General features: G+C 43.5%; 1 protein-coding gene across 3 annotated transcripts in view; it reads left to right on the top strand.

Moving 5' to 3' along the window:
• PALS1 (protein associated with LIN7 1, MAGUK p55 family member) overlaps positions 1-26,763 on the top strand; it is a 102,588-nt gene that overhangs the window by 28,794 nt on the left and 47,031 nt on the right. For all 3 annotated transcript variants that reach the window (XM_075927394.1, XM_075927395.1, XM_075927396.1), the window contains one exon: positions 15,664-16,182. In XM_075927394.1, the coding sequence (XP_075783509.1) occupies positions 15,816-16,182 (367 nt within the window). In that variant the 5' untranslated portion in view covers positions 15,664-15,815. The remainder of the gene's footprint in view (positions 1-15,663; positions 16,183-26,763) is intronic.

Below are 26,763 nucleotides of genomic sequence, written 5' to 3'. Positions count from 1 at the left end.
ATTTAGATTAGTTGTGCTGCATTGTTATGGGTTGAACTAAAATATTCTATTAAACTGTAGCATGTTGTCCCCTAGAATCTTGATTCTAATATTTACATCCACCGAAGCCACTTCAATGAGCAAAAATTTGTGATCTTAACAAAATATGCTGTGGCTCTACACATTTGTCATTCTGATAAATATTGCTATGGACCTAGCAAAGAATCCAAATATTGTGGTGTTTTTTTCCCCTCTCTGTCTGTCTGTGTGTGTCTCTCTCTCTCTCTCTCCTCCCCCCCCCCCCAACTTCTCCTTCATGTGGTATCTTCCCCCTCTCTTCTCCCCTGGCAGCCAGGGGGAGAGCCGAAACTGGTGCAGCTTGAGCCTGGCCCCTCTGGCAGCTGGGGGCAAAGCCAGACTTGGCCCCTCCTGGGGGGGTTTGGGGAAAGCCAGCTAGGTGGGGGGAAGCCCGGTGCAGCCAAAGAGCTGGGGCTGGCCAGAGTGGCCTCCGGGTTGGACCCTCCCCAGCAGCTGGGGGTGGCCTCAGACCCTCCACAGCACAGTGAGTGGGGGGGGAAAGAGCCTGGGACTGAGTTGTGTAGAAAAAACACCAAGTGGCTAGCAGAATGCCAATAGTGAGACTTCCACACACTGCCCAAAAGAAGAGGTTATCACTACTCTAGAGGTGTAAACCTAGAGATTTTGGGTACATTTGGACTGCGGGGGTTCAGGTATCCCAAAAAAACTCTGCCGCATCCAGGGAACATGTTTGCTCTTCTGCTTTTTTGCGTTTTGTGTACCTTTTGTGTAGACATGGCCTCACAGGGCACAGAATTCAACTGACATGAGCAATGCTGAATGCAAATGATAATCCCTAAAGGAAGTGCTTATCTAGAAGCCTTTGCTTTTTTACGAAAAGCCCTCAGAGGGACCATGATTTTCTAAAGATAGCTGGCTGTCGGGGATAAGTATTTGCTATGGGCTCACCAGATGTCAAGGCAATGCCTTCTCATTGGCTTCATGATCAGGGCAATAGTGGGGAAAGAATGGTTACTTTTTTCAAAATCACAGGTTATGAAGGGATCACAAAGGTCATGTAGTCTAATCCCTGTCAAGATGCTAAGGATTTGTTGTGTCTAAACCATCCAAGAAGATGGCGTCACAACCTCCCTAGGCAGTCCGTTCCATTGTCCTACTGTTCTTACAGTTCAAATGTTTTTCCTGAGATCTAGTCTAAATTTGGTATACTGTAGTTTGAACCCAATATCTCTTGTCCTGGCCCATATGGCAAGTGAGAACAGCTTGTCTCCATTTTTCTTATGGCAGCCTTTCAAATATTTAGAGACCACTATTATGTGTCCCCTTAATCACTTCTTTTCTAAACTATACATACTGAGTTACTTCAATCTTTGCTCAGGGCTTGCATTCCATCCCTTTCATCATTTTTGTTGCTTGCCTCTGGACCCTTTCCAATTTTTTTTTGCATCCTTTCAATACGTTGGAGACCAAAATTGGACCTAGTACATCAGCTGAGGCCTAACCAGCAGTACTATCATCTCCTGTGATGTGCATGCCATGCTTGTTAATGCATCCTAAAATTTCATTTCCTTTTTTGAAACAGCATCACATTGCTAACTCATGTTGTGGTTGGGATCCACCGTAGCTCTCAGATCTCTGAGTCCTGCTGCCAAGCCAGTTCTCTCTCATTTGTATTGTGTATTTGTTTTTATGTGTCTAAAGTGTAGTACATTTATCTTTGTCGAATTTCATTTTGTTGTCTGTAATCCAGTTCTCCAATGTATCAAGATCTCTCTTTCCCTCTTAATTTTAACTCTATCTTCCAAAGTCTTCCAGGTCTCAGCCCGCCATGGGTATGTGTCATTTGCAGACTTTCTAAGTATGCTCTCTATTCCTACATATAGGTAATTAAAGATATTAAACAACATACAACCAAGAATAGATTTTTGTGGATCTTGTTTGAGACCTCTATTTACAGTTATTCTTCGTGATTGCTTAATCTCTTATGTATCTTTTTAATTGTAGTTCTGTCAAGCCAACGTTTTGATAAGAGAGCTGGAGAAATGCAATGTGGGACTGTTAAAAACCTTACTGAAGTTCAAGTATATTATGTCCACAAAATTTTCCTTATCCACCAATCCAATTGTCCAATCAAAGAAAATCAAACTGGCTTGCCATGATTTGTTTTTGGTAAACCCATGCTGGCTGCTGGCGGTTACTCCTTTACGTTCCAGGTATTTGCAAATGGAATGTTTTATACTTTGCTCTACTGGCTTCCTGGGTGCTAAAATAAGATTGACCAGTTTCTAGTTCTCCAGCTCTTCCTTTTTAAAGATGGGCATCACATTAGCCCTTCTCCAGTCTTCCAGAAATTCACCTGTCATCTATGAGTGTGCAAATATTTCCAGTATCTCTGAGATTCTTCAGTTAATTCCTTCAGTAAACATGAGTGAATAGCATCAAAGTCTGTTTTCAATTCAGATTGGTCAGAAGATCACTATTATATTCTTTACTTATCCCAATCTGCATCCATTTCTCTTATTGTCTATGTAACTTTGCTAGTCATCCAATCACATGTGTTTGTTGAGAGACGATTAAAACAAAGTAGGCATTGATCAGTATGCCCACACTGTTCTCAGTCTTTTTTTTAGGGGGGGGGGGGGAGAATGACATATTTGAAGAACTCTTTGTCATCTCTAACATTCCTTGCCAGCTGTAACTCATTCTTTACCTTGGCTTTCCTGATTTTGTCCCTATATGCTCATGCTATTCCCATCCTTGATTACATGCCCATCCTTCCATTTCCTGTATGTATCCTTTCTGTTTTTTAGGGAAGAGCTCCTTGTGCAGTCACATTGACCTCCTGTAATTCTTCTTATCTTTCCTTTGTGATTATCTTGATGTTGACCCTCTAGTATCTCATCTTTTAGAAGATGTCAGCCCACTTAGACTCCTTTTCTTCCTAATTGGTGTTTACATGGGACCTTGCCTACTATTTCTCTGAGTTGGTTGAGATCTTTTCCTTCCTTTTTGGTGTTCTGTCATCTTTCCCAGAGAATCCAAGATTTCTATCTGATCATGCTCACTGTGCTTCCCAAGTTCTGACCATCTTCACATTTGTAGCTATAATTCATCTTTGTTGGTCAAAACCAGATTCAAAATTGCTGACCCCATAGTTATTCAGAAATGTGTCCCCTACACTTGCTAAAGATTTGCAGGACATTGTTTTGGTGTAATAGTCTTCCAGTGAATATCAGGGCAGTTAAAACTCTTCATTAGTACAAGCTCGTGTGTATTACCTAATCTTGTTACCTGTTTGACTCATTCACTTCCACTTCCTGATTTGGTGATCTAAAATAGACCCCCACCATAGCATTGCTACTGTTCTTTTTCCTTTTCATTCTCACCCATAGACTCTCAGTAGGTCTGCTGCTAACTTTCTTTTGGACCTCAGAGCAAGTGTACACATTCTTGATGTACAATGCAACAACCTCCCCCCCCCCCATATCCTTTTGGAAGAAGGTATGCCTCTCAACTCAGATACTCCAATCATGGGGGTTGGCCCATCAACTTTGTCATAACAATTGAATCACAATTTTCTTTATATGCTATGACTTCCCAGTTCATCTTGCTTGTTCTTCATACTCCCTTCATTTGTGTACAGGCATCGAAGATAGTTTGGAGACTGCTCTGTTGCTTTTCTTCTTGCCTTTCTAATGCAGGTGTATGTCTAGCCCAGTGGTTCTCAAAGTGTGGTCTATAGATAGACAATTACCTTACAGATGGTCCACAGCTGGAGCTCAGTCCCCTCTCCCCCCCCCCCCAACACACACACAGTGGGGAGCCTGTGCTGATGCTTGGAGGGCGCAGATGGGGAGAGGTGAAGAAAGCCCAACCTGCCCCTCTCTGCGAGCCAGCTCTGTTGGGGAAAAGCAAGCGGGTTCACGTGCTACTGCTCCCCCGCCCCCCGCTGGGGGAATGGCAGCACAGTGACGCACTGTTGGAGGCTTTCCCTGCTGCTCCTACTGGTTGAAGTTGCAGCCAGTGGGAGTAGCGGGAGGCTATGCTTGGGAGCAACGGGTGTGTGAAGCCAGGTAAGTGACCCTCCTCATGTCCAGACCCTGCACCCCAATTCCCTTCACTCACTCTCCCAACCAAGACCTCACACCTCCAGCTTGCTCCTACACCCTCCCTTGCTCCTACATCCTCTCTTCTGGTCAGACATCCAACACCCAGACTGCTCCTGCACCCTACCTCCCATCCAGACATCACACTCTCACCCCCTCCTGCACCCCACCTCCCATCCAGGCCTTGCACCCTCACCACCATTTTTCTGTGCGTCAATGGCCCCTGACCCAAAATAAGTTCCTCACCTCTGCCTTAAATAAAGAAAATATGGGAACCTTTTGTGTTGGACATAAATTAATATTTGCTTTATTTAAAATGAAATGTGATAAACTAACATGAGAGAGTTAAAGCGCTTAATCTGTTTAATAATGTAAATTGGTTTAAGAAGAAAGTAAGAAAAAAATATTCTCATTAGTTGCAGCACTAGCAAAATGACTTATGCATAATTATGCAGTTAAGAGCTGTTTTCCATTAGCAGCTGATGTTCCACAGAAAGGTTTGCATTGAGCCAGGTGGGCCACGGGCCCAAAAGTTTGAGAACCACTGGTCTAGCCCCTTCTCAAGAAACAAGACCCCTCTCCTTATTTTCAAGACTTGACATGCATTGGTCAGATTATTACCACCATCCTCCACAGGACTTAGTTTAAAGCGCTCCTTATCAGGTTAGTCCGATGCTATCCAAAGATGCTCTTTCCAATATTTGACAGAGCACATCCCTGCACAGTAATCCTAAGATCAGCTCATTGTCAAATAAGTAAATGCCCTCTTGCTGATACCACTTGCATAGCCATGCATTTACTTCAGTGATTCAATGATCCCTCCCCAGGCCTTGTCTTTCCAAGTGGGAGGATGGATGAAACCATCACTTGCATCCCAAACTTTTTTCTTTTTTGCCAGAGCCACACAGTCTGCAGTGATCTGCTTAAAGTCATTCAGTCATTACAGTAACTGTAATTCTTTCAGATATCTGCAGATATGGATGCCACTCAGTGTGTGCAGGAGTTCAAATGTTTTCACTAGCAGTTTCAAGTAGGGGTCACGTTTATGCTAATATCCTCATCCTGTCCTGCCTCCACCCCAAGGGCACAGAGAGAAAAGTGATTCCAATAGCCACTCAGTTCCTTCAACTAGAATTTTCATATTTAGAACCTGAAGCTAGTCCCAGGATCCACATATGCCGACAGGGTGAATTTCTCTAGTCTGGAACTCTTTGGTTTGGCAGCATCTGTAATCCAGCATGATTTTAGTTAACCAGGTGTCCACTTATCATAGGTGTGGCCAAGTTTTCCATGGTCCCATAAAGTTGTTTACAGCCACAGTTCTTGGCTATCAGTGTTCTGTGCTGTAATTTAGCTCTAATGTACCCCTAAATGTCTTCTAAGAACTCACTAATCAGTAGGGACATGAATATGTAACCAGTAAGCATCACCCTTAATGTGTGGTGCTTACCAAGTAACAGGTTAACTGTTACCCAGGGGGCAGCCTGCCGTGGGCAGATGGCTACTCAAGACCTGCAGGGCTGCCAGCTCCTAGCCCGCATGGGCTGGGAAACAACAGCTTCACACAAGGCTGGAAGTGGTAGCTGGGGAGCTGCTGACTCCCAGCCCACACAAGCCTGTGCACTGGAACCTGGCAGTCTGCAGTTCCCCTCCCTCTGCTGCCTCCAGTCCTGCGTGAAGCTGTCTACTGCCAGTCAGTGCAGGGCCAAAAGCTGCTGGGCTGGAGCAGCCCCTGCCTGTGGCACGTGGGCCACTCCAGTCCATTTGTGGGTGGAGTGACCCCACCTCCTTCCTCTGTTTAATCAGTTAACCAGTTAAACTTAATGTTTAATCTGTTAACTAATTAAATGGGATTTTACATCCCTAGTAAGCAGTGAAAGTGTTTGTAATGCAGCTAGATAATATTGGCCTTCTGTGGTTCAGCAAATTCTCTGGTTCAGCACCAGTTAGGTCCAAAAGGTCCTGGACTAGAAGTGGTTCAACCTGTAACTGTTCTTTCTGCTTCCAGGCTGCACATGTAGACCCCATTCTTGGTGATTAGCGAGTGGTCATCTTCAACAGAAGTGGGCACTAGGAGTTATTTGAAAAGAAACTGTAATACAGTAAACTTCCGATAATCTGGCACCTTTAGGACCCAGGAGGTGCCAGATTATCAGATTTGCCGGACTATAGGAAGGGGGGGGGGCTACGAGGGGTCTGTGGTGGGGTGGGAGGATGCCACCCCAGACCCATCATAGCCCCCCCTTCTGATAGTCTGGCTCTGCCCCAGATTCAGCCGCTGCTGGTCAGTTTCAGCAGCGGCTGAATCGGGGAAGCTTGCAGCAGAGCAGCTGGAGTGCTGCTGGGTTGGTCCGATAGCGTCGACCCTTGGCACGGCGAGACCAACCCAGCAGCACCCCAGCTGCTCTTGGGGACGCCTGGGGCAGAGCAGCTGGGGTGCTGCCGGGTTGGTCCCGCAGCACCACTCCTCGGCGCTGTGGGACCAACCCGGCAGCCCCCCAGCTGCTCTGCCCCAGGCATCTGGATTCAGCCGCTGCTGAAACTGACCAGCAGCTGACTCCAGGAAGCCCGAGGCAGAACTGCTCTGTCCCGGGCTTCCTGGAGTCAGCCGCTGGTCAGTTTCAACAGCGGCTGAATCGGGGACAGCCGGGGCGCTGCTGGGTTGGGTCCCACAGCTCCGAGGGGCAGCGCTATGGGGCCAACCCGGCAGCACCCCAGCTGCTCTGCCCTAGGCGTCCCCGATTCAGCCTGCTGGTCAGTTTTAGCAGCGGCTGAATCGGGGAACCTGGGGGCAGAGCAGCTCCAATGGTCCGGCTGCCCGGAGCACATCCGGGTTCCTGATGGTGTCGGACCATCAGATGCCGGACCATCGGAGTTTTACTGTATTCTTCTCCAAAATGGGTGTCTTAACATCAGTAGTCACTCGAGCGTACATGTTTTGTAAACAGGAAGATCATAAATTGCCATGCTACCCAAACATGCTGTAAGTGCCCCTAATTGTCTAGACATGTAGTCTTTGTCTGCTTGGATAAGTCACTATTCCTGACAGAAAGCAACCAGTATGTCAAAGGTAATAAAGACAGAATCTAGAGTGAGAATAATTGAAGGAAGAGCTACTATACAAATTTTTGGTGCAAATGTATCTATTTAGATTCCTGAGCTCTAGGATCAGATGCCAATTTTAGCTCCTCCTTTAGAATAAGAAAGTAAGGGAAACAAAAACCCTTTTCTATAATTTCTTGAGCAAATCGGCTCTCTTGCTCCTAGATCAACAAGATACCTTGATATCTCGTAATCTCATGAGTGCTCCTTGAGAAGAAATGGGAACCAGAAATGGGTAGGAAGCAATGTTTGAAACTGAATGACACAATCATCCTCAGTAACATGAAGGATTGACTGATCTGTAGTGATAGCCATCTAAGCTTCCTGGGATAGGTAGGATAAAGAGTTCAGAACATAAGTTAAAAAGGAAATGGCAGATATCCTTGTAAATCAACCCAAGATGCTTGACTGTCGCATCAAATATAATGCCTCTGTGTCTGCCCCACTGCAAGGTTACTGAAGTTGATGATAGGGCTAATCTGTTCTTTCGATTAGTAAAAATGGGGGAAGGGATAATGTTCTTATGTGTAGTAAGGATGTAAAATCCTGTGTAATTGATTAACCAATTAATCGTGAAGTTTACTTTACTTTTCGCACGCACCCACCCACCCACCTACCACCGCAGCTGGGCTGGAGCAGCCTCTGACCCATAGGACTGGATGGCCAGTCGAGAGCTGCTCCAGTCCCCACCAGTTAACTGGAATCGGTAAGCATCACCTGTTTCTACAGTTCCCTAGGAACAAGGAAGAAGGCAACACAGTCTACTTAGCAATTGAGGTAATTGAATGAGTGGCTTTTGCAGTTCCCAGATTATTTTCCATTCATCCAAAGAAGAGAACGGGCTTTTTCACAATACAGTTAGCTTGTCTTCCCCCACCCCCCCTTACTTATAGATGTGCCACGTAGTGGTGGTATGCTGTTAAGCCTGATTAGACCACTCTCGAAGAGGTGAAAGCCTTATGAAGTGGAAGGAGACACAAACTGCCCTTAGTTTCAAGATGCAAGTATACTGTTTACAGTCGCACTGTGGTAGGAGCCCCTCAATAATTCCATAGCAGAATGGGGCTCCCTATTAAATAGGTAGAAATCTGTGGTCACCTGAACCCTAGGATAGGGATGTTACATGTTGATTAATTGAATAATCATGTAACCACATCACATTTTATCAATTACATGACTATTTGATAGTCATATGGAGCAGAGGTGGCAGCCAGTGTTCTCCCGGCCCCACTGCTGGGGAGCCCCCTGCTACTCAGTGCTTCTTCCTTTCTATCAGAGGCAGCTGTGTGAGGTGGCAGGTGGGAGTCAGTCTGCACAGAGAGCTGGTTTTTAAACTATCTCCCATTGCAGATGGGCTTCACCTGCCACCCCATGTTGCTGCCTCTGATACAGAGGCAGCAGTGTGGGGTGGCAGCAGCGCCTGTCTGTGGGGGGAGCTCCATGTAGACAGAGGCTGTACCGGCATCCTACAAAGCAGCCCTTGTCCTCAGGGGGCTGAGCTCCCCGCTGCACTGGCAGGCATCTCATGGAGCAGCATCCACTGCCCCCACCCCCACACTGCTGCCTCTGATTTAGGGATGTCAACAAGTAGTCAAATAAACAACCGATAAGCATAGGCTTATCGGTTAATCGCTTATTTGACTACATGTTGACATCCCTAGTAAAAAGGTGCACAATATTAAATTCCTAATTTCTTGATTACAGACACACAAGTCTTTTCAGTCTCAAAGTGGTGAATTTTAAACGCTACACTGCAAGAATATTGTCAAGAACTAATGAGCAATTGAAAGTTTTTCTTTTAATACTATGTTGGTAGGTAGGTCAGTGGAAATTCTGTTGGGATATTCTTTCCCCCACACACACTTTTTTGTCTTGTCTAAGTATGTTAAATATATTTAGAGAGCAAGATACAGTATTCTTTGCTGGCATAATCAGCAGCTATTCACCCTGACCCAGGTTTGAAAACAGTTCAGTAGATGTTGTAATTGGAACAAAAGTATTCAACATTTCAATAAAAAGTTATTGAGACTTACTAAGACTCAGGCTTTGTATACACTTAACAGTTTAAAACACAGCTGCAGCAGCACTTTACACTGAAATTGTTGCCACAGCATGAGCACCGCATTATATAAGTCACCTCTGTGAGAGGAGTAGCTAATAGTACTAGGAGCTTGATCCACAATGGTGCTTTACAACACTGTTACTTGCTGCATTTGGGCAGTGTTTTTTCACACTCCTGAGCCAGAAAGTTACAGCAATGTGAAGTGCCAGTGTAGACTTGGCCTCCGACATGCTTTCTGTAATAGCATTTAGCAGTCTTCTCTTATCTGGAATTGAAACTGACTTCCATGTCAGTTCAGGGGGACCCATTGCTGACCATTATTATCAGAAAAAGTTTAGTTTCTTATTGTAATGCATACCATTGTTCAGCCCATCCTTTACCATAATCACATACGGACTGACTATATATAAAGTGAATATAGAGCTTAGTGGAAGCCTTATCTTCCTGAGTACATGATATGTAATTTTCTTCTGTTATGTGAGGGGGAACCCCAAACTATCCAGTTTCTTCAGGTTTTCAAAAATGCTAATAATCAGAAGTTCCATAGCTGAATTTAATGGAATTGAAGTGTATTCTTAAAAGTAGTCTGTTTATCTTACATCCTAAACTGATTTCCCTCACCTGAGTCATTCAGGCTTTAAGTGCTTTCAAATGATTGACATAAGTAGAACAAATAGTTTAAGCACTACTCTTTAGAGGTTTTATTGGCATCATAACTGCTACTTACTGGGAGGCTTAAACCATCTGCTGACTGAGCTTGATACAGTTAGCAGAAAAGAGTTTTATGGCTCTGCATTTGAGTAATTGCCTAATTTTCCATGTATTGGGCTTAGGAGACTAACCTACTACTGCCTAAAAACCTAGAGGAAAAGGCTGAGTGAGCAGACTGAAGAAAGGCTTTTCTGATTGTATGATACAAGTTCTTTCCTCAACTCTTTGCATGATTTCATGCTAGCTGACAAAGCTGTTGCTATAGAAACAAATAGTCCAGCTCCAGAGAATGCAAATGGAATGCTAATCTGATATGAGGAGTTCCAGCTGCTGTCCAAAGGCAATTGTAAGACAGAATAATGAGAAGAGCCAGTAATATCCTAGTATTGTAGATGAGTGGGTCTGGTCTGTGCTGTTGTCATAATTTCAGATACTTGACAAATACATAACTGGAAATGAGGTCTTATTGTTACAGTTGCTAATATCAATTAGAAATCTTCTATCACAATTTCAATCCACTGAAAATAATTTAGCCAAACTATTGTCTTTGTCATGTTGGAGAATTAAGGTTAAAAAAAATGGCATGCCATATTATCAGCCTTTGACAGTGCTCTCTGATTTAAAAAATGCATTTAATAAAAAGTAATTTTAAGTTACTCTTATTACTAAAATGATGTATAGTGTGATGTTAAAACAAATTATTTGGTCAAAATAAAATTAACCTTCAACTAAACTGCTTTATAAGGAAACTTCTTTTGCTTCCAGATCTATGATCAAATAGATCTAGATCCTCAGAATATTGCCCATAAGCCAAATTTAGTCTATAACTAAAATGTGTCCATCTTCACTGTGGAGATGGGTCACACCACAAATTGCTTCATATTGGTCCAAATTGTTTGATAGATCTTAATAGGTCATAATAGGGCCACCCTTTCCATATTAAGTGTCTTAGTTACAGTTTTTTCCGCTCTAGGCAAATAAATTGTAGCTCTTTGTATCTTTTTAAGTTGCCAGTGGACATTTGACAACTTTTTGTCTGCAACTTAACTACTATTGCTGAACCTCCAGATAAGCATGTGGAGTTCTGTTTGGTTTGTTTACATAAAGTACTTCATAATTCTTAAAACTGACAGGTTAGTAATTTCCACTAAACTCTAAAACTTCAGAAGAATCTGGATTCTTGTCTGATCTGTGATCCTGACACTTGATGACACTTGATCTTTCATTGCACAGTTGGTCTCAGTTTTTCCATGTTTCTGGAGGACAGCTGAGTTAGTCTGTAACTGAAAAAACTTAAAAAATAACAAATAGTCTTGCAGCACCTTAAAGATTGAAATATGCCATCAAGTGCCAGCAATGCCCTTTTACCATGTATATTGGCCAAACTGGACTGTCTCTCTGAGAGGATTAATGGACACAAATCAGATATTAGAAAAGGTAACACACAGAAACCTGTTGGGGAACGTGTTAACTTCCCTGGACACTCATTAATTAATCTCAAAGTTACCATATTATTGCAAGACAATTTGAAAAACCAGCTTGAAAGGGAGGCTGCAGAACTTACTTTCATTTACACATTTGCTACCTACAGTAGAGGTCTAAAAGTCCTTGTGTGGATGACGCACTACATTCTACATCATAATGCAGGGGTGGCCAACCTGTTGGAGATGAAGATCCAAAATAGCAGTGGATAGAGTGCGAAGAGCCATCAACTTGGGGGGAGAGAGAGGTAGGGAAGAGTTGAGCAGAAAAAAAAAAGCCGCGCCGGGGGAAAATAGGTGCCAGTACACCATCCTGAGGCATACCATCACAAAAAAGCACTGGAAAGGGGGGAGAGGTGCAAGCTCTGGGAGGGAATTTGGGTGCAGGAGGAAGTAGAGAAGAGGATGCTGGCTCAGGGAGGGGGCTCCAGACTAGAGAGTGTTGGAGTTAGGGAGAGGGTTGGGGTGCTGAACAAGCCACAGGCTTGTGGCTGTGAGGGAGCAGGAGTTTGAGCTACGGTGCATGAGGGGCTCAGGGCAGGGAGGCTGGGAATATGATGGGCTCAGAACACAGATTTGCAGTGTGTGGATGGTGCAGCAGAATTGTGGCAGAAGACTGGGGATGTGGGGGTGCAGGAGTTTGGGGATGTGAGGCTCAGGACAGGGGGTTCCAGTTTCGAGTAGGCTCAGGTTTCAAGTCTGGAGGTGGTGCAGGAGTGTTACGATGCTGTGACCAGATGGGGGTTTGGTCCCAATTGGCCAGGCTTAATTTTTAAATAAAATATTATGTCAAACACAATGTTTCAGCATTGTCTTTATGAGAGGGGTGGGGAAGCTGTTTTGAGTCAGGGGTTACTGACCCACAGAAAAGTCAGTCGGGGCCACACAAGTGAGATACCAAAAAAAAAAAAAACCCTCCAAAACCCCCCAGATCTCACTAATGTGGCTCCAACTGTACTGGTGTGGGCAGGGGACAGAGTGCTGGGGCAGGAGCCCGGGACAGAGAACAGGGTGCCAGTGGGTGCTGGGGGAGGAGACAGGGACCGGTTACCTGCTCCCCAAGGCCCAGGAAGTGCACAGGCTGCTCCCCTGTCCCCCAAATAGTGGTGCGGTACCTGAAATGCTGGTCCGTCTGGCGCCTGATGCCTTCCTGCACAAGGAGGAGTCCCGGACCACGCCAGCAACAAATGCTCAGGCAACGTGCACTGTCATGGGGAGTGGAGGAGCAAGGCGCATGCTGTCTGAGCGGTTGGAGCTGGCGCAATCCAGGACTCCCCTTCCACACACCCCCCCATGCAGGAAGGCAGCAGGGGAATGAAATCCCCAGTGTGCTGGCTGCAGCTGTTCGGGCAGCATGCGCTTTGCTCCCCACGGCAGCGCGCGCCACCTGAGCAGCTGGGGCTGGCACTGGCACTCTGGGGACTTTATTCCCCTGCTGCCTTCCCGGACCATGCCAACCCCAAACGCTTGGGCAGTGCGCACCTTGCTCCTCTGCTCCCTATGGCAGCGTGCACCATTGGAGCAGCCGGAGCCGGGCGCGGTCCTGTATCTCCACCTCCTCCCCCACATGCAGGAAGGCAGCAGGGGAACAAAGTCTGCAGTGTGCGATGGACCAGTGTTTTAGGTACCACACCGGCTGTTGGGGGGAGAGGGAAGAGCAGCCCATGTACTTCTGTAGCTGCACATCAGGTCTTGGAACTCCCCCTCTCCTCCCCTCCCACCCCGCAGGAAGCCCACGCTACCTCCAATGTCCCTGGAGGTAGCATCAGCACAGCCTGCATCTTGAGGGGAGCCAGGGGCTGTTGGGGAAGAGGGGCCAGGGTCGGCTTCGCGAGCTGCACTTTGGGGGGGGGAGAGCCGCGTACAACTCATGAGTGATGTGTTGGCCACCCCTTTCCTAATGACTTAAAAAAACAACCACAGGGTACTTAAGAGCACTTAGTACCCACTCAATCAGCTTCATTTAGCATGGACATTCTAATTGGCCTTTTCCCCCTCCCCTTTATTTCCCCTTGTTTTCCTTCTCTTCCTTTCCTTATCTCTTCTCTTTCTCTATTTACTTGGGAACTGGATCCCTTAACTCCATTCATCTGAAGAAGTGGGTTGTGCCCACGGAAGCTCATGATACCATCTGTTACAGCATGCAAACCTTTTCCCCCTGGGAGGGTGCGCCACCGGGAACACTCAAAGTATTGAGTACCCTTGGTTTATTGTTTAGGTACACCTCTGTTATACCTGTTGCCTTCCACCCGGAAGCACCGCGGCCCGCCCTCAGACAGATCGTGTCTTCCCGTACTCTTTTGTAGCTTGGTTTAAGTTCGTCGACTCCGTTTCACCGCACATGCCTCCTGGCGGGCGTTCCCTAGATCAAAAGCAAACACTGCCGGAGCTGGCTTAGTTGGGGATGGCAGGGTAGGGGGACCCGGGCCTTCCCTCACTTCCGGATCCTGGCCCAGAGCTCTAAGGCGGAGAGACAAGCTCCTCTAACTGGCTCACGGGGGAGTCGAGTCGCCCCTAAACACGTCAGCCCGCAGACTCCATGACCCAGCCCTGGGCCACTTCCTACCTGCCTCCGGTATTCACTGTACCTCCGTCCACACGTTGTCGGTCTGGGTCTGCCTCCCTTTCTTGCTGTCTCTTGCCTCCACGTCTTTCGCTGCTCTCAGTTCCAGCATCCCCTTTTCTGTCGCGTTGCTCTCCCCCTTTAAACTCCTCGCCGACCGCCAGCGGCAGGGTTCCGCCGGATCAGCCGTTCCCCCGTCGCCCTGTCCACAGGTGATGTCATCCCCCCGTTCCGACCTGGCGCCGCACAGCCCGCAGCCGTGGTTGGCCCACCGTGCCGGTCTGAGTGCAGGGCACGCTTGCCCCCTGATCCTCTTGCGCTGGGGCCAAACAGGCGTTGCACTGCCACGGCTTTTCCCACAGCTGCAGCTGGCCCCATAGTGCTGGCATCACGCCGGCTTGAGTGCAGGGTGCACTCGCCCCGTCACACCATCTACATTTTTTGTTAGTCTCTAAGGTGCTGCAAGACTGTTTGTTTAAGTTTTTGCATACGGCTAGTATTAATCTAGCCATAATCATTGCAAAGATTTGATGTGTCCAGTTTTTGTGGAGATTAGTGACATTTGTTGCACTGCTTGTTATAATTCTTTGATTTCTCTTCATCCAAACAGTTCTTGGAAAGCAGCAGCACTCAATTTTTCTTCTTTTCCTTACATGTTAATCCTCCTTGGTTTTAATTTAGATCCATTCTCAGTTAAATTTGCAAGTTCTGCAGAATGTTAAAATCTTTTAGTATGTCTAAAAGCTCCATGACTGTGCTTGAAAGGATTTAAGTAGGGGTCAACTGGATATTCAAGGGAAAAAATCAGTGAAATATCAGATTTTCTAATTGCAAGTCGACTACTTGGAACCCTGTGTCCCCCTCCCCCCTATTCTTCTATTAGATAGAGGCAACAAAGGAGAGGGAAGAGGAGGGTACTTTGGAGAAGCAGCGCCTCACAGCTGAGCCCGGGGTCAGCTGGGGACTCCCCAGCTGATCACAGCCTCAAGCATGGCGTTTTTGCAAACTGGAATCAGCTGAGGGAATGCTGTGTGGGAACCTGCAGTCAGCTGGGGAGTCCCTAGCTGACTATAGGTTCCGAGGAAATGCTGCGCAGGAGCCTGGGATCAGCTGGGGAATCCCCAGCTGACCTTGGCTCTACACGCTGCAGCGCCACACAGCTGAACCTGGTATGAGCAGAATCATCTGGAATGCTTACACACACAAATATCTTTACACATGTGCATAGCCTCACTAAACTCTGATCACATTCATGTATACGTGTTTGTAAAGTTAGAAGCATACCTTCAGAAATGTTTTGCAGTCCTTCAGAATGAAAAGGAAAAATGTTAGAATTGTGAGTGGGAAGTTTGCAAAATGGCAATTTTCTGAATTTTGTACAGTAAGTGCTAAATCTCTACTGCTTCATCTGGAAATATGAACTTGATTTTTTTAACAGAACCATCTCTTTTTTAATTTTTTTTTTTAAAGATTGGTATATGATGTTTACTAAACTGATAATTGTGTCAGTGATGTAGTAAACAATGCTTGAGTTGGGAAAGTGTACTATATAAATGTAAGAGTCAGGACTTGTTTAGTAGCACAATTATTCATTATTATTTGTTTCAAATTTTTCACTAGATTTCCTTGCTGGATATTTCTTCAGTCATGCTCTTCTGATGTTAGGAGACTATCCTTTGGAGTTATAATGGCTTTTAAATGGGAACATGAAGAAAACCAGCCTTGTAAGAGAATCTGTATGTGAGAAGTGATACAAATTACTATAAATAATCATGACAACTTCTCATATGAATGGACATGTTACAGAAGACTCTGACAATGAAACAAAAAATATGGATCTGGCATCACCTGAGGAACCTCAGAAGCACAGAGAAATGGCAGTTGATTGCCCTGGGGATTTGGGCTCCAGGATGATGCCAGTACGACGAAGCACTCAACTTGAGCGGATTCGCCAGCAGCAGGAGGACATGAGGCGTAGACGAGAAGAAGAAGGAAAGAAACAAGAACTCGACCTCACTGCTTCAATGAGGCTTAAGAAACTAGCACAGATTCCTCCTAAAACTGGAATAGATAATCCCATGTTTGACACAGAAGAGGGAGTCATTCTGGAGAGTCCTCATTATGCTGTGAAAATACTAGGTAAGGAAAAAGTACAAACTAGAGGGAAAATACTTGTTTATATGTAAATATGATTTTAGGCCAGAAAACGTTAGATTTGTGGGAGAGTTGCAGCTTTGCAACACAACTTTCAACCTGTGTTGGTGGAAAGAAACACTTAAATTCCAGCCTGCAGTTTCTGGTCTAAGTTTAAGATAGTACCAACAAAATTTGTTAGTGAAAGAAATGTGATCAATAGTATAAATTACACATTTTAATGTCAATATTTTTGTCCTCGTTTAAGGCCCACTGAAAAATATTTTGATCTTATCTGATGAGCGGCAAGATCCTCCACAGGCTGAATCTGGCCTGCAGACACCCTGCCACTCTCCCTCCCCCAGGCCAATCAAGATTGGGAGACGGGGGAGCATGAAAGTGTCTTGGCCCTGCCCCTTCTGTCCAAGGCCCTGCCCCTTCTGGGCCAGCTTGGGACCACTTCAAAAATATGTGAAGTGGCCCCCCTGTAAAAAATTATTGCCCACCCCTGTGCTCATGTGTATTAAGTTACAACTCTTAATGGAGTTGTAGTAAACAATTGATTGCTGGTGTATACATTCATGACCATTCATAGAATCCTAGAACACTAGAACTGAAAGGGAACTCGAGAAAGGGAACTAAAGGGGTCATCGAGTCCAGCCCCCTGCCCTCATTAATAAAACACACATTCTTTGCCAATTTTTGTGTGTTTGAGAAGTGTTCCAGTTATAGGGCCACCTCCTTTTTTTCCTAGGTTGAATTTTGTGATTCTTTCACTCTTTTGTTGAGAGCCAGTATATTGCCCCATGATTGCTTGTGTCACCCTCCAGGCCTGAATAGGTTTAGGCGCCAGAGTCTGTGACCAGTGATATCAACTAACAGTCGTCTTAAATGACCAAAAGATAAATGGACACAAATCAGACATCAGAAATGGTAACACCCATAAACCTGTAGAGCAGTGTTTCCCAAATGGAGTTTCATGGAGAAGTGAAAATAAGGATCCTGGGAGAAAATTCCATTACAATAACATTTTATTATTTTAAAATAATAATAATTAATATTTAAGCATTTATGAATTTTATTGAAAACAATTTTCCTTTGTGTTGATCTCATGATCTTGTTTAGCTTTTGTTTATTATTATCCTTACTTATTTGTGGTCTACTTTTTCAGCTCCATATATAAGACTGTTATTAGGGGTTCTGCAAAATTCTTTTGAGTTTCAAAGAGGTCAGTGGCCAAATAAAATTGGGAAACACTGCTGCAGAGGAACATTTTACCCTGCCTGGTTACTCACTTATGGATTTAAAAGTAGCCATTCTTCTACAAAGGAATTTCGCTTAATTTCACTAACCAGTTACAGCCAGAGTCTGCAGAACTCGGAATTAATCTAAAGATTTGACAGCCCTAAACCCTGGGCTTGAATAAAGACATTAACTAGTTGGTTCATTACAAAGCAAATTTATCCTGCCTTCAACATCCATTTTTCCACATCAAAAGTTATGTATGGGGGACAGCTAGCCCGCTTAATTAACTTCATTTACACTAGTCCTAAATTGACAGGTGGTTCTTCTGCTAATATTCCCTACATTTAACACCTCATTTATATCAAAAGCTAAGTATGGGACACTTCCAGCCTACTCAGCTTCATTAGCACCAGTACTGCAACTGACAGGCATTTTTCCTTTCTTTTTCTGTTATAATAAAGTGTGAGTTCTTGTTATCCACTCCACCTTTCAGCTCATCTGAAGTGGGTTTTGTCCATGAAACCTCATGATATTGTATATATTTTTATTAGTCTCTAAGTGCCACAGGACTACTTGTCATCTTGGTATCTGTCATTTCCACCACAATACATCTGATTAAATGGGTTTTACCTATGAAAACTCATGATTCTATATATTTTTGTTAGTTCCTGAGATGCCACAATGAGTTCCTCATTGTTTTTATAGCCTTCTTAAATTAGCAGCTTAATTTATAGCAAATGGATCAAAGCATTAGAGGGGAAAAGTTTTAAAGCAGCAAACAGCATACATACCATATTTAGTCTTATCTGTTGTTATGCATCATTATAAGAAAAATTATGCAAAAATGAGGAGTCCTGTGGCACCTTAGAGAGTAACAGATTTATTAGGGCAGAAGCTTTCCTGGGGAAAAACCCACTTCATCAGATGCATTAGAGTGGAAGTTACAGAGGGAAGATGGACACCCACACACACCCTTGAAGAAAAATTGTTAACCTCTTAAATGTGATCCAACTCACTTTCTCCTTAAAAGTCAAGAAATCCCAGCTATCAGCATGCCCTGCTGTTCTTCATCTTCCCCTTTTCTTTCTATTTCTTAAGCACCTTGTTTAAGAATAGTAATAGAGAGGTAGCCGTGTTAGTCTGGTCTTGCTGAAACAAGAGACAGGACTATGCAGCACTTTAAAGACTAACAAGATGGTTTATTAGGTGATGAGCTTTCGTGGGCCAGACCCACTTCCTCAGATCAAATAGTGGAAGAAAATTGGCATAACCATATTGGTATATATGGTCATGCCAATTTTCTTCCACTATTTGATCTGAGGAAGTGGGTCTGGCCCACGAAAGCTCATCACCTAATAAACCATCTTGTTAGTCTTTAACGTACTGCATAGTCCTGTCTCTTGTTTAAGAAAGATCTCACTTGCCATGTAGGTGTGTAAGCCCAAGTACTATATTGCTCAGTAGTGTGTTTTCAAGGTCAAGTGTGTTTCCTGGTGCCTCAGACTGGGTTTTTTCCAGATTACCAGGACCTATCCAGTAGAATATATCTTTGATAATTGTGCCACTATTTGGCAGTTGGACTCATTCAAACTCAGTGACTATGTTAGAGGCCCTCCCACTGCCTCCCAATCAGATTAACAAGACTGGTGTCCTTTTGCTTTTCTCTTCTTCTCCACCCACCTCCAAACCCTTTCTAGCCCATTACATGTGGTCATTTAGATGCAGCCGGACACTGTTGTTTCAAATGCTGATGTGCTGAGCTTTTGTAAGCTCTGCTTAAGTAATTTTTTAAATACTTGCCCAACTGTATATCTTTCTAATGAAAGTTGTCTTTTAAATTAGTGAATGAAAAATAGCTGTTTTGATTGCTGAAATGTTTTATTAGCTTTTAAGCTAGGGCCCATCTCATTTGTCTCTAGGAGTTTCTATGAATCTTAATTCAGACATAGTTAAAATACCTAAAAATAAATTTTATTCCAGAATGTAACTTTTAAACTTTCATTTCTGCCTTCCTTTTCTTGGGTAGAAAGTTGTTTGTTTACATTAAAGGGTTTGTCTGCTACTTCTATTAGTTGTATTTGTTTTCCCAGCCAAAAAGTCATTAGGATTTTGAGGCAGTCTAATTCAGGAAAGGATGAATCTTGTGCTTCAAGGAAAAAATGCTTCTGTGCCCAGCATAATAACCTCTCTTGTCCCCTTACCTCAGGTGCAGAGATTCTGTTAATTTCTTCATGCCACATTTTTCCCTCTTACAAACAAATAACATGTCTCCTGGCCAAAATTTTGGCCAGATTTTGGTGTTTACAAACCTGGTAAACATCTCTGCGGAGAGAATATACAACTGAGCTATTTCCCACCATCTCAAGTCATTGTTGTGGCAAAGTCCAAAGGATACCTGGATTGATTTCTGGCTATGTCCTCAAAGTACAGTTTATGTTCATTACTGGCAATTTTATAACCACTTATGAAATATAAAGTAGAAGATCCATAGGATACCAGTCTAATTCTTTCACATCTTCCAAACACTGCATTGCAATCATCATCTTCTGGTCAAGAGATTCCTTTTAGAACAAGTTTATTCTGTACTTAATTAGATGAAGCGGTTGATATTGAGCAGGGTGTGGAGACAGAAGATCAATTGCTCATTCTCATCATCCTTATAGCGAGGTAACTTTTTAGTTTTCTCTTTACAGCAAGATAAAAAGTCAGTTCCACAGAATGGAATTTTACAAGGCTTCCATCTTCAGGTGTTAGCTAAAGTTCAAATTTAAGCTTAACTGTGTTTAGTTGTGCTATTTGCAGACTCCTGTTGTGAATTGTGGATGTGGGTGGCAAAATGAGGTTTTGACTATCTTTCATGTCCACAAATATGGATATATGAACTGTATGATTTTCCCCCCACCTATAACTTAGAAAAAAGATTGTTGGGAAGAAGTGTCACTCATAACCCTATGTGTAGAATAGTAATAGAAATGTAGCCGTGTTAGTCTGGTCTAGCTGAAACAAAAAACAGGACTATGTAGCACTTTAAAGACTAACAAGATGGTTTATTAGGTGATGAGCTTTCGTGGGCCAGACCCACTTCCTCAGATCAAACAGAGGAAGAAAATTGGCATGCCCATATATACCAAAGGATACAATCAAAAAAATGAACACACAAGAAAAGGACAAATCAAATTTCAGAACAGGGGGGGAATGATGGGGGAAGGTAAATGTCTGTGAGCTAATGATATTAGAGGTGATAATTGGAGAAGCTATCTTTCTTTGTAATGGGTAAGATAACCTTAAGATGATTCTTACCAACAACCACAGGACACACCACACTAATATCAACCCTGGAATTTTCCCTTGCAACAAACCCCATTGCCAGCTTTATCCACATATTTGCTCTGCTGATACCATTATTGGACCTAACCAATTCAGTTATAAGATCAAGAACACCTATTCCTGCTCATCCAGAAATGTAATTCATGCTAACATGTGCCGACAGTGTCCGTCTGTTATCTACATTGGACAAACATCTCAGAAACTTCGCCAAAGAATTAATATCTGTTTTGCATGCATTGGACAGGGTCACAAAGAAAAAACAGTTTCTATACTCTCAACTTTACGGTACTTATTATAGATCAAGTTGGTAGTACTGGCAGTTATTAAGGTTGCCAGACACTTGCCATATTAAAACCCTGTTTTCAGTTGTCTGATTCTGGCAGACTTTAATAACTAAGACTGAAATGTTCCATGTTGGCTGCCTGCCTCAGGATGATTTTTAAATTTCAGCCATTTCTGACAACAGCTGGGAAAAATAGTTTTTTCCCATGTTAGAAGTATGTTTTGCACCCTTTTCTTTAAAGTGTTCTAAGATCTCTCTGCATTGGAGCAGGGATTTTGAAATTTGGCAGGATAGGTGGCTGTTTTGTCAGGAACTTTTTTAGCTGTTCCTCTGAAAGTCTGCCCCAATTTGTCCAAGTTACAATACTGAAAAATCACAATTCATGCATTCTCAGTAGAGACTTGCTCAAGCTTAACCGTTCATATGTCATCTTGGGATCAGCACTGCCGCACATGGAGCCTAGGGTCAGCTGGGGACTCCCCAGCTGATCCTGGGCTCCAGCATGGCATTTCCGCAAACCCAGGAGTCCCCAGCTGACCCCGAGTTCTGGGGGAATGCCGCATGGGAACCTGTGGTCAGCCAGGGAGTCCCCAGCTGATCCTGGGCTCCATGCGCAGCAGCATCGCACAGTAGATCACGGGAGCTGCACGTGGAGCCTGGAGTCATCTGGGGACTCCCCAGCTGACCTCAGGTTCTGGGGAAATGCCAGGCGTAGCCTGGGCCCCGAACTCCATGCTGCACTGCCACTTTGAAATGCACAAGAGCCCCCTCTGGTGACTCTTGTACATTTCAAAGCTGGCACCCGCATGCAGCCCAGAGTCAGTGGGACTTCCTGCCATCCCTGGGCTGCACGTGGATTTCCGTATTCCTCCTTTGAAATGTACAAGTGTGGAAGTGTCTATCGACTACTTGACTAGTTAATTAACTGCAATTTAACATCCTTAGCATGGATTTGTATCTGCATCTGTAACTGCAAAAATGAGCCACAGTGGTTCCCAACCTTTTCCAGATGGGGACCCATTTTGACAATTCAGGAAGACTTGGTGACCCAAGGCAATTCAAAAACGGGAGGAGGCAGAGCCACCTAGGAAGACATTTGGCGACCCTTTTGAAATGTAATGGCAACTCATATTTGGTTTGCGACCCATAGGTTGGGAAACCCTGGTCTAACAAGGTTTGCTGAACTTTTGACACTTTTGCTGAACTACAAAATAAGACTGTCTCATTCTGAAAGCCATCTCTTATGGTTAGCTTCCCCCCCCCCCCCCCCACCCAGTAAGGCTAGTTTAAGAATACATTTTTATTTAAGAAATTATTGAATATGATAGGCAATAGGGATGTGAACAGATAACTGGTTAACCAGTAAGCATCACCTTAACCAGGTGATGATTACTGGGTACAGGTTAACCAGTACCCAAGGAGCAGCCCACAGCCTGCCGCAGCCCCTGGGAGCAGGAGCTGGTCCCCCCCAGTTTCCCTTATCCCCCTTCTCCCTCCCCCCCCCCCCCCACCCCTCACATGCCAGGGGCTGGGAGTGGGATCCTGTTTAATCGGTTAACTGGTTAAGCCTTAGGTTTAGCAGGTTAACTGATTAACTAACTGGGATTTTACATCCCTAAGAAGTGTGGAGACTCTTATGAGCACTTCAGCGCTTTTGTTGAAAACATACTGAATTCCTGTCTTTCAGAGGCAGGGCATAATGCTAATTTAAATATAGGCAGCTTTAGGTAGCATGAGGTTCACATTCCATGATTTAAAAATAATTAGATGTATTAAATACTACAGTGTTACTTCATAGAATACTAGGACTGGAAGGGACCTCGAGAGGTCATAGAGTCCAGTCCCCTGCCCTCATTGCAGGACCAAATACTGTCTAGACCATCCCTGATAGACATTTATCTAACTTACTCTTAAATATCTCCAGAGATGGGGATTCCACAACCTCCCTGGGCAATTTATTCCAGTGTTTGACTTATCTGGTTATCTGATAAGGGTGCTAGTTATGCTGCTCAGCCTTTTTCTGACTCTACCTTTGCTGTTATAATTCTTAAAGATGTCTTCCAAAATCCTTAAATGATCATTATAACTGATTTTAGTCAGTTAATATACAAGAAAAATTATTAAACTGTTATCACTCAGTAACTAAAAATCATCAGGAATCATTATTTTATAGGGTTTTTTAAAACTCTAATGAAACTGAACAAATGCAGGGTAGAAATAGCAGTGCTGGCCCACTTAATAGAAACTGTTCTTATTTTCCCGTTTTGAAGATAATTTGTTTATACTCTGCCTTTTAAGTGCAAGCTGACATACAATGGTTTAAGCAAGACAACATATTTGGATTTTAACATAATTCTGGTTTGAAAGCATCATAGCTGATGTCTAGTTACTGCAGAGTATTAGTGAGAATTTGAGGTCTCAAAAGAATACAAAATAAATTAATCTATTGACATGGACAGTTTGCATAGATTACATGCCTCCGTTAATAATGGGGCTCTATATTGCACTTTTGAGGTAGATGCAGTATATAACCTATATTTAAAATAACAAATGACAGCTGCTATTTCTTTCCCTCCTTTTCCAATCTGCCAACATGTCAAACTGCAATAAGAATCCTCCCCTGCAGTTGCGTATTTCTTTTCTTATGCCAGGCTTTTGATTAATACTCACGTTCCATAGTGGTCAGACAAGATCCTTGCCATTTCTTAAACCCACAGGGAAGGCTGCAAGCTTTCTCCTAAATGAGGAATAAAACAAGAATTATTTGGGTGGACAAATAGTCTTTGATTTATAATGGACTTTCTATATCCCAAGAAGCTTCTCTTTCTGTGAGTAGAGCTTGTTTAACTTTTAGGTCGTATTTAACTTTTTTTCTTAAGGAAAATATTTATAATTGAAAAATGCTCAAAGGTGTGAGTGGATATAATAGACTCATCCAGTGGTGAAAGTAACTCAAAATTTCTTAGCGGTATGGTTGTATTGCAATCCAGGTCCTTGCCAGCTCTTTAAATAGCTCCCTTCTGTCTTTTGCCATGGTTCAGCCAGCTCTTGCCAGAGCTGCACACTAGTAAACTTATTTTTACCTCTGGACTGATCTCTCATTGACAAGGGTTGGGGGACTGAACTGAAAGTTATTAGGCACATTATACACAGATTTTTATATAATCTAGAATTCAGAAATATGAGCCAAGGAAAACAGTACAAGTTCCACTAAGAGCATATATATGATTGAAATACTTAATTGGATAACTTGAGATGTATAGACATTTCTTTTTAAAGTTCCTGCCCTGGGGAATATCTAATTCCTGTCCCATTCCTCCTTTACCTTCCCAGATAGTCTTTCTCCACAATCCTGCTGTTTCATGTTGTGTTTGTGTGTTTGACAGACAGTATGGAACTCTGATCTTTAACACACATGTACCATCAGTTCAAAATAACTGCCAAAGGAAGAAAGTGTGAGGGACAGATGGGATGCAAGATTTTGTGGGAAGTTAGGAGGCAACAGCAGAGGTGGCAAAAGTCAACTGTTGGTGGAGTGGTGTGGGAATGTAATGGTGTCCAGGATGTGGGCAGAGGTGGGTACATCTGTGGCCTGTAAAACTTTTTGGATTTGTAAAGAGAAAAGGAATATTTAGAGAGAATAAATGGAAGTGTGAGGAAAAGCACATAATAATCAAGGAGATTGATGAAATAAAGTAAACTTGAAAGAGCAAGATTACAGTGTTTAGGTGACTTCTTATATTTGTCTGGCTAGTGTCCCCCTGGCAGGATGCGAGTTAGATTGCAGAATGTAATTAGGCATGTAACAGCTAATAAGACAGGTATTTGTAAAACATTGCATGCTATAGTGCCTGAATTTTTCACCTTTTTTGTGAGAGTCCAAATGTTGTAGTTTGTTAGTTCACCTGTTATCTACATCCCTCATTTTACAAGGAGTTTGCCATTTAACAGTGCTCTTCAGTGAATACTCTTGCTAGCTGATTTGGATGGAAGAGTAAAGAACAAACTTGAGGTACCAATGTGAGGAATTGCAAATCAGAAACATGTTCTTTTGCATAGCTGTATCTATAGCTTTCTGATGAAACATTGATTATTCTAAGATACTTAATATTTCATACAGAAGGCCAAGTGTATATTGAAATAAGGTATTACTATAACCCACCTAAATGCCATCGTATCCCTTAGGAGGATGAGACGATGCCTCCGGCTACTGCTGGACTCTGCAGTGCAGCTGTTGCAGAATGTCCCCGTTTTCCTAATGGTAGAGAGGTCACGAAGGTTAAAAAAAGGGATAAAATGGTAATCTCCTTACAATCAAGAAATATTTCATCTGTGCCAAAAAAAAGTGCCTCTTCCTCCAAGAATCTACCTTTGCTAATACTAGACACTTTTCAGGGTCTAAAGGTATAACAGAATGCCTCAGTTTCCAGAGAGGACAGTTACTCAAAACATCTTCATCCAGGTCTGTTGCCTGCATTTCAGGCATCATGTCACTTTATCTCCTTCCTCATTGGTCTGGTTAAACAAAATAGACAGTCAGTGCAGCTCTGCAAGACTTCAGAGGAGCTTTAGAAAAGCCAGTCTCCTAACTTAACATGAGCCCTCATGCAAAGTCATTTTTCTGTTCTATCTGCCTCTAATGCTAGAATAACTCACCCAGCCTAGAAACATATTGTTACCTTGGTTCAAGACCTAGCTTTCCCACAAAGCCCGACAGCCCCTCTATCCACTCTGGTTCTTTGGTGGATAAACACTCTCAGTAGCACTCAGTGCCAGATGCTTGCTATAGCCTCTACAAAACGGACTTCAACCCAGAATCCTCATCACAATGAAAAGAGGCATTTAGAGAGCAGAAACTACCATTTCAGAAGATGAGCAACAGGCATGTTTCTATGCAACAAGAGTGTATGCATGCACATTTTTATGCCCAAAACCCTACTTACAGATTGGGCTTTGTTTGTTAGGCTAAGTCTATGCTAAGGGATAAGATCAAATTAAGATGCGCAACTCCAGCTACATTAATTGTGTAGCTTGAGTTGAAGTATCTTAAATCAAATTTTGGCACTGCGGGAGGTAGACGGGAGCACACTTCTCCCTTCAACTTCCCTTATTCCTCATAGAAGCAGGACTACTGGCGTGGACAAGAGGACCCTCTTGGTTCAGATTAGTGTGTTTTCACTAGACCTGCTAATTCGAACCCTGAAAGATCAACTTTGGCTGCTTCGATCTTTGTAGTGTAGACATGTCCTTAGGGAGTTACCAAAAGTTGTGAAATCAGAATACCCCAGAAGATGAAGAAATGCATTAGGTAGAGGATGACCAATGGGGACCATTCCCCATGCCTCAAGCTCAAAAGAGGGAAGGCCTTCTCCCACAAAAAATTTTCTAGTCTTAGTATGTGAATACATTTACTAGGGATTAGCACTGTGGCGATTGATCCACCATGAAAGACCCACTAAATTGACCACAGATCACTTTTCTGTCGACTCCAGTTCTCCACTGGAATGACACATGTAAAGTAAGTTGACAAGAAGATTTTGTTAGCCAGTGCTGTGTAGACACCGCAATAAGTCGACCTAAGCTTTGTTGACTCCAGATCTGTGATTTAATCTTATAATACCAGGCCTCAGTGTTGTTGGTAATTCATGTGGTTCTAATGCTATTCAGATCATCCTTAGTTTAATGAGTGTTCAATAGAATGTTGCATTTTCACCTTCTTCCAACTTCAGTTC

The sequence above is a fragment of the Pelodiscus sinensis genome, chromosome 4, assembly GCF_049634645.1.
Source record: "Pelodiscus sinensis isolate JC-2024 chromosome 4, ASM4963464v1, whole genome shotgun sequence".
Lineage (NCBI taxonomy): Eukaryota > Metazoa > Chordata > Testudines > Trionychidae > Pelodiscus > Pelodiscus sinensis.
The sequence above is the reverse complement of the archived record's forward strand: the minus strand, read 5'-3'. Positions and strand labels throughout refer to the sequence as shown.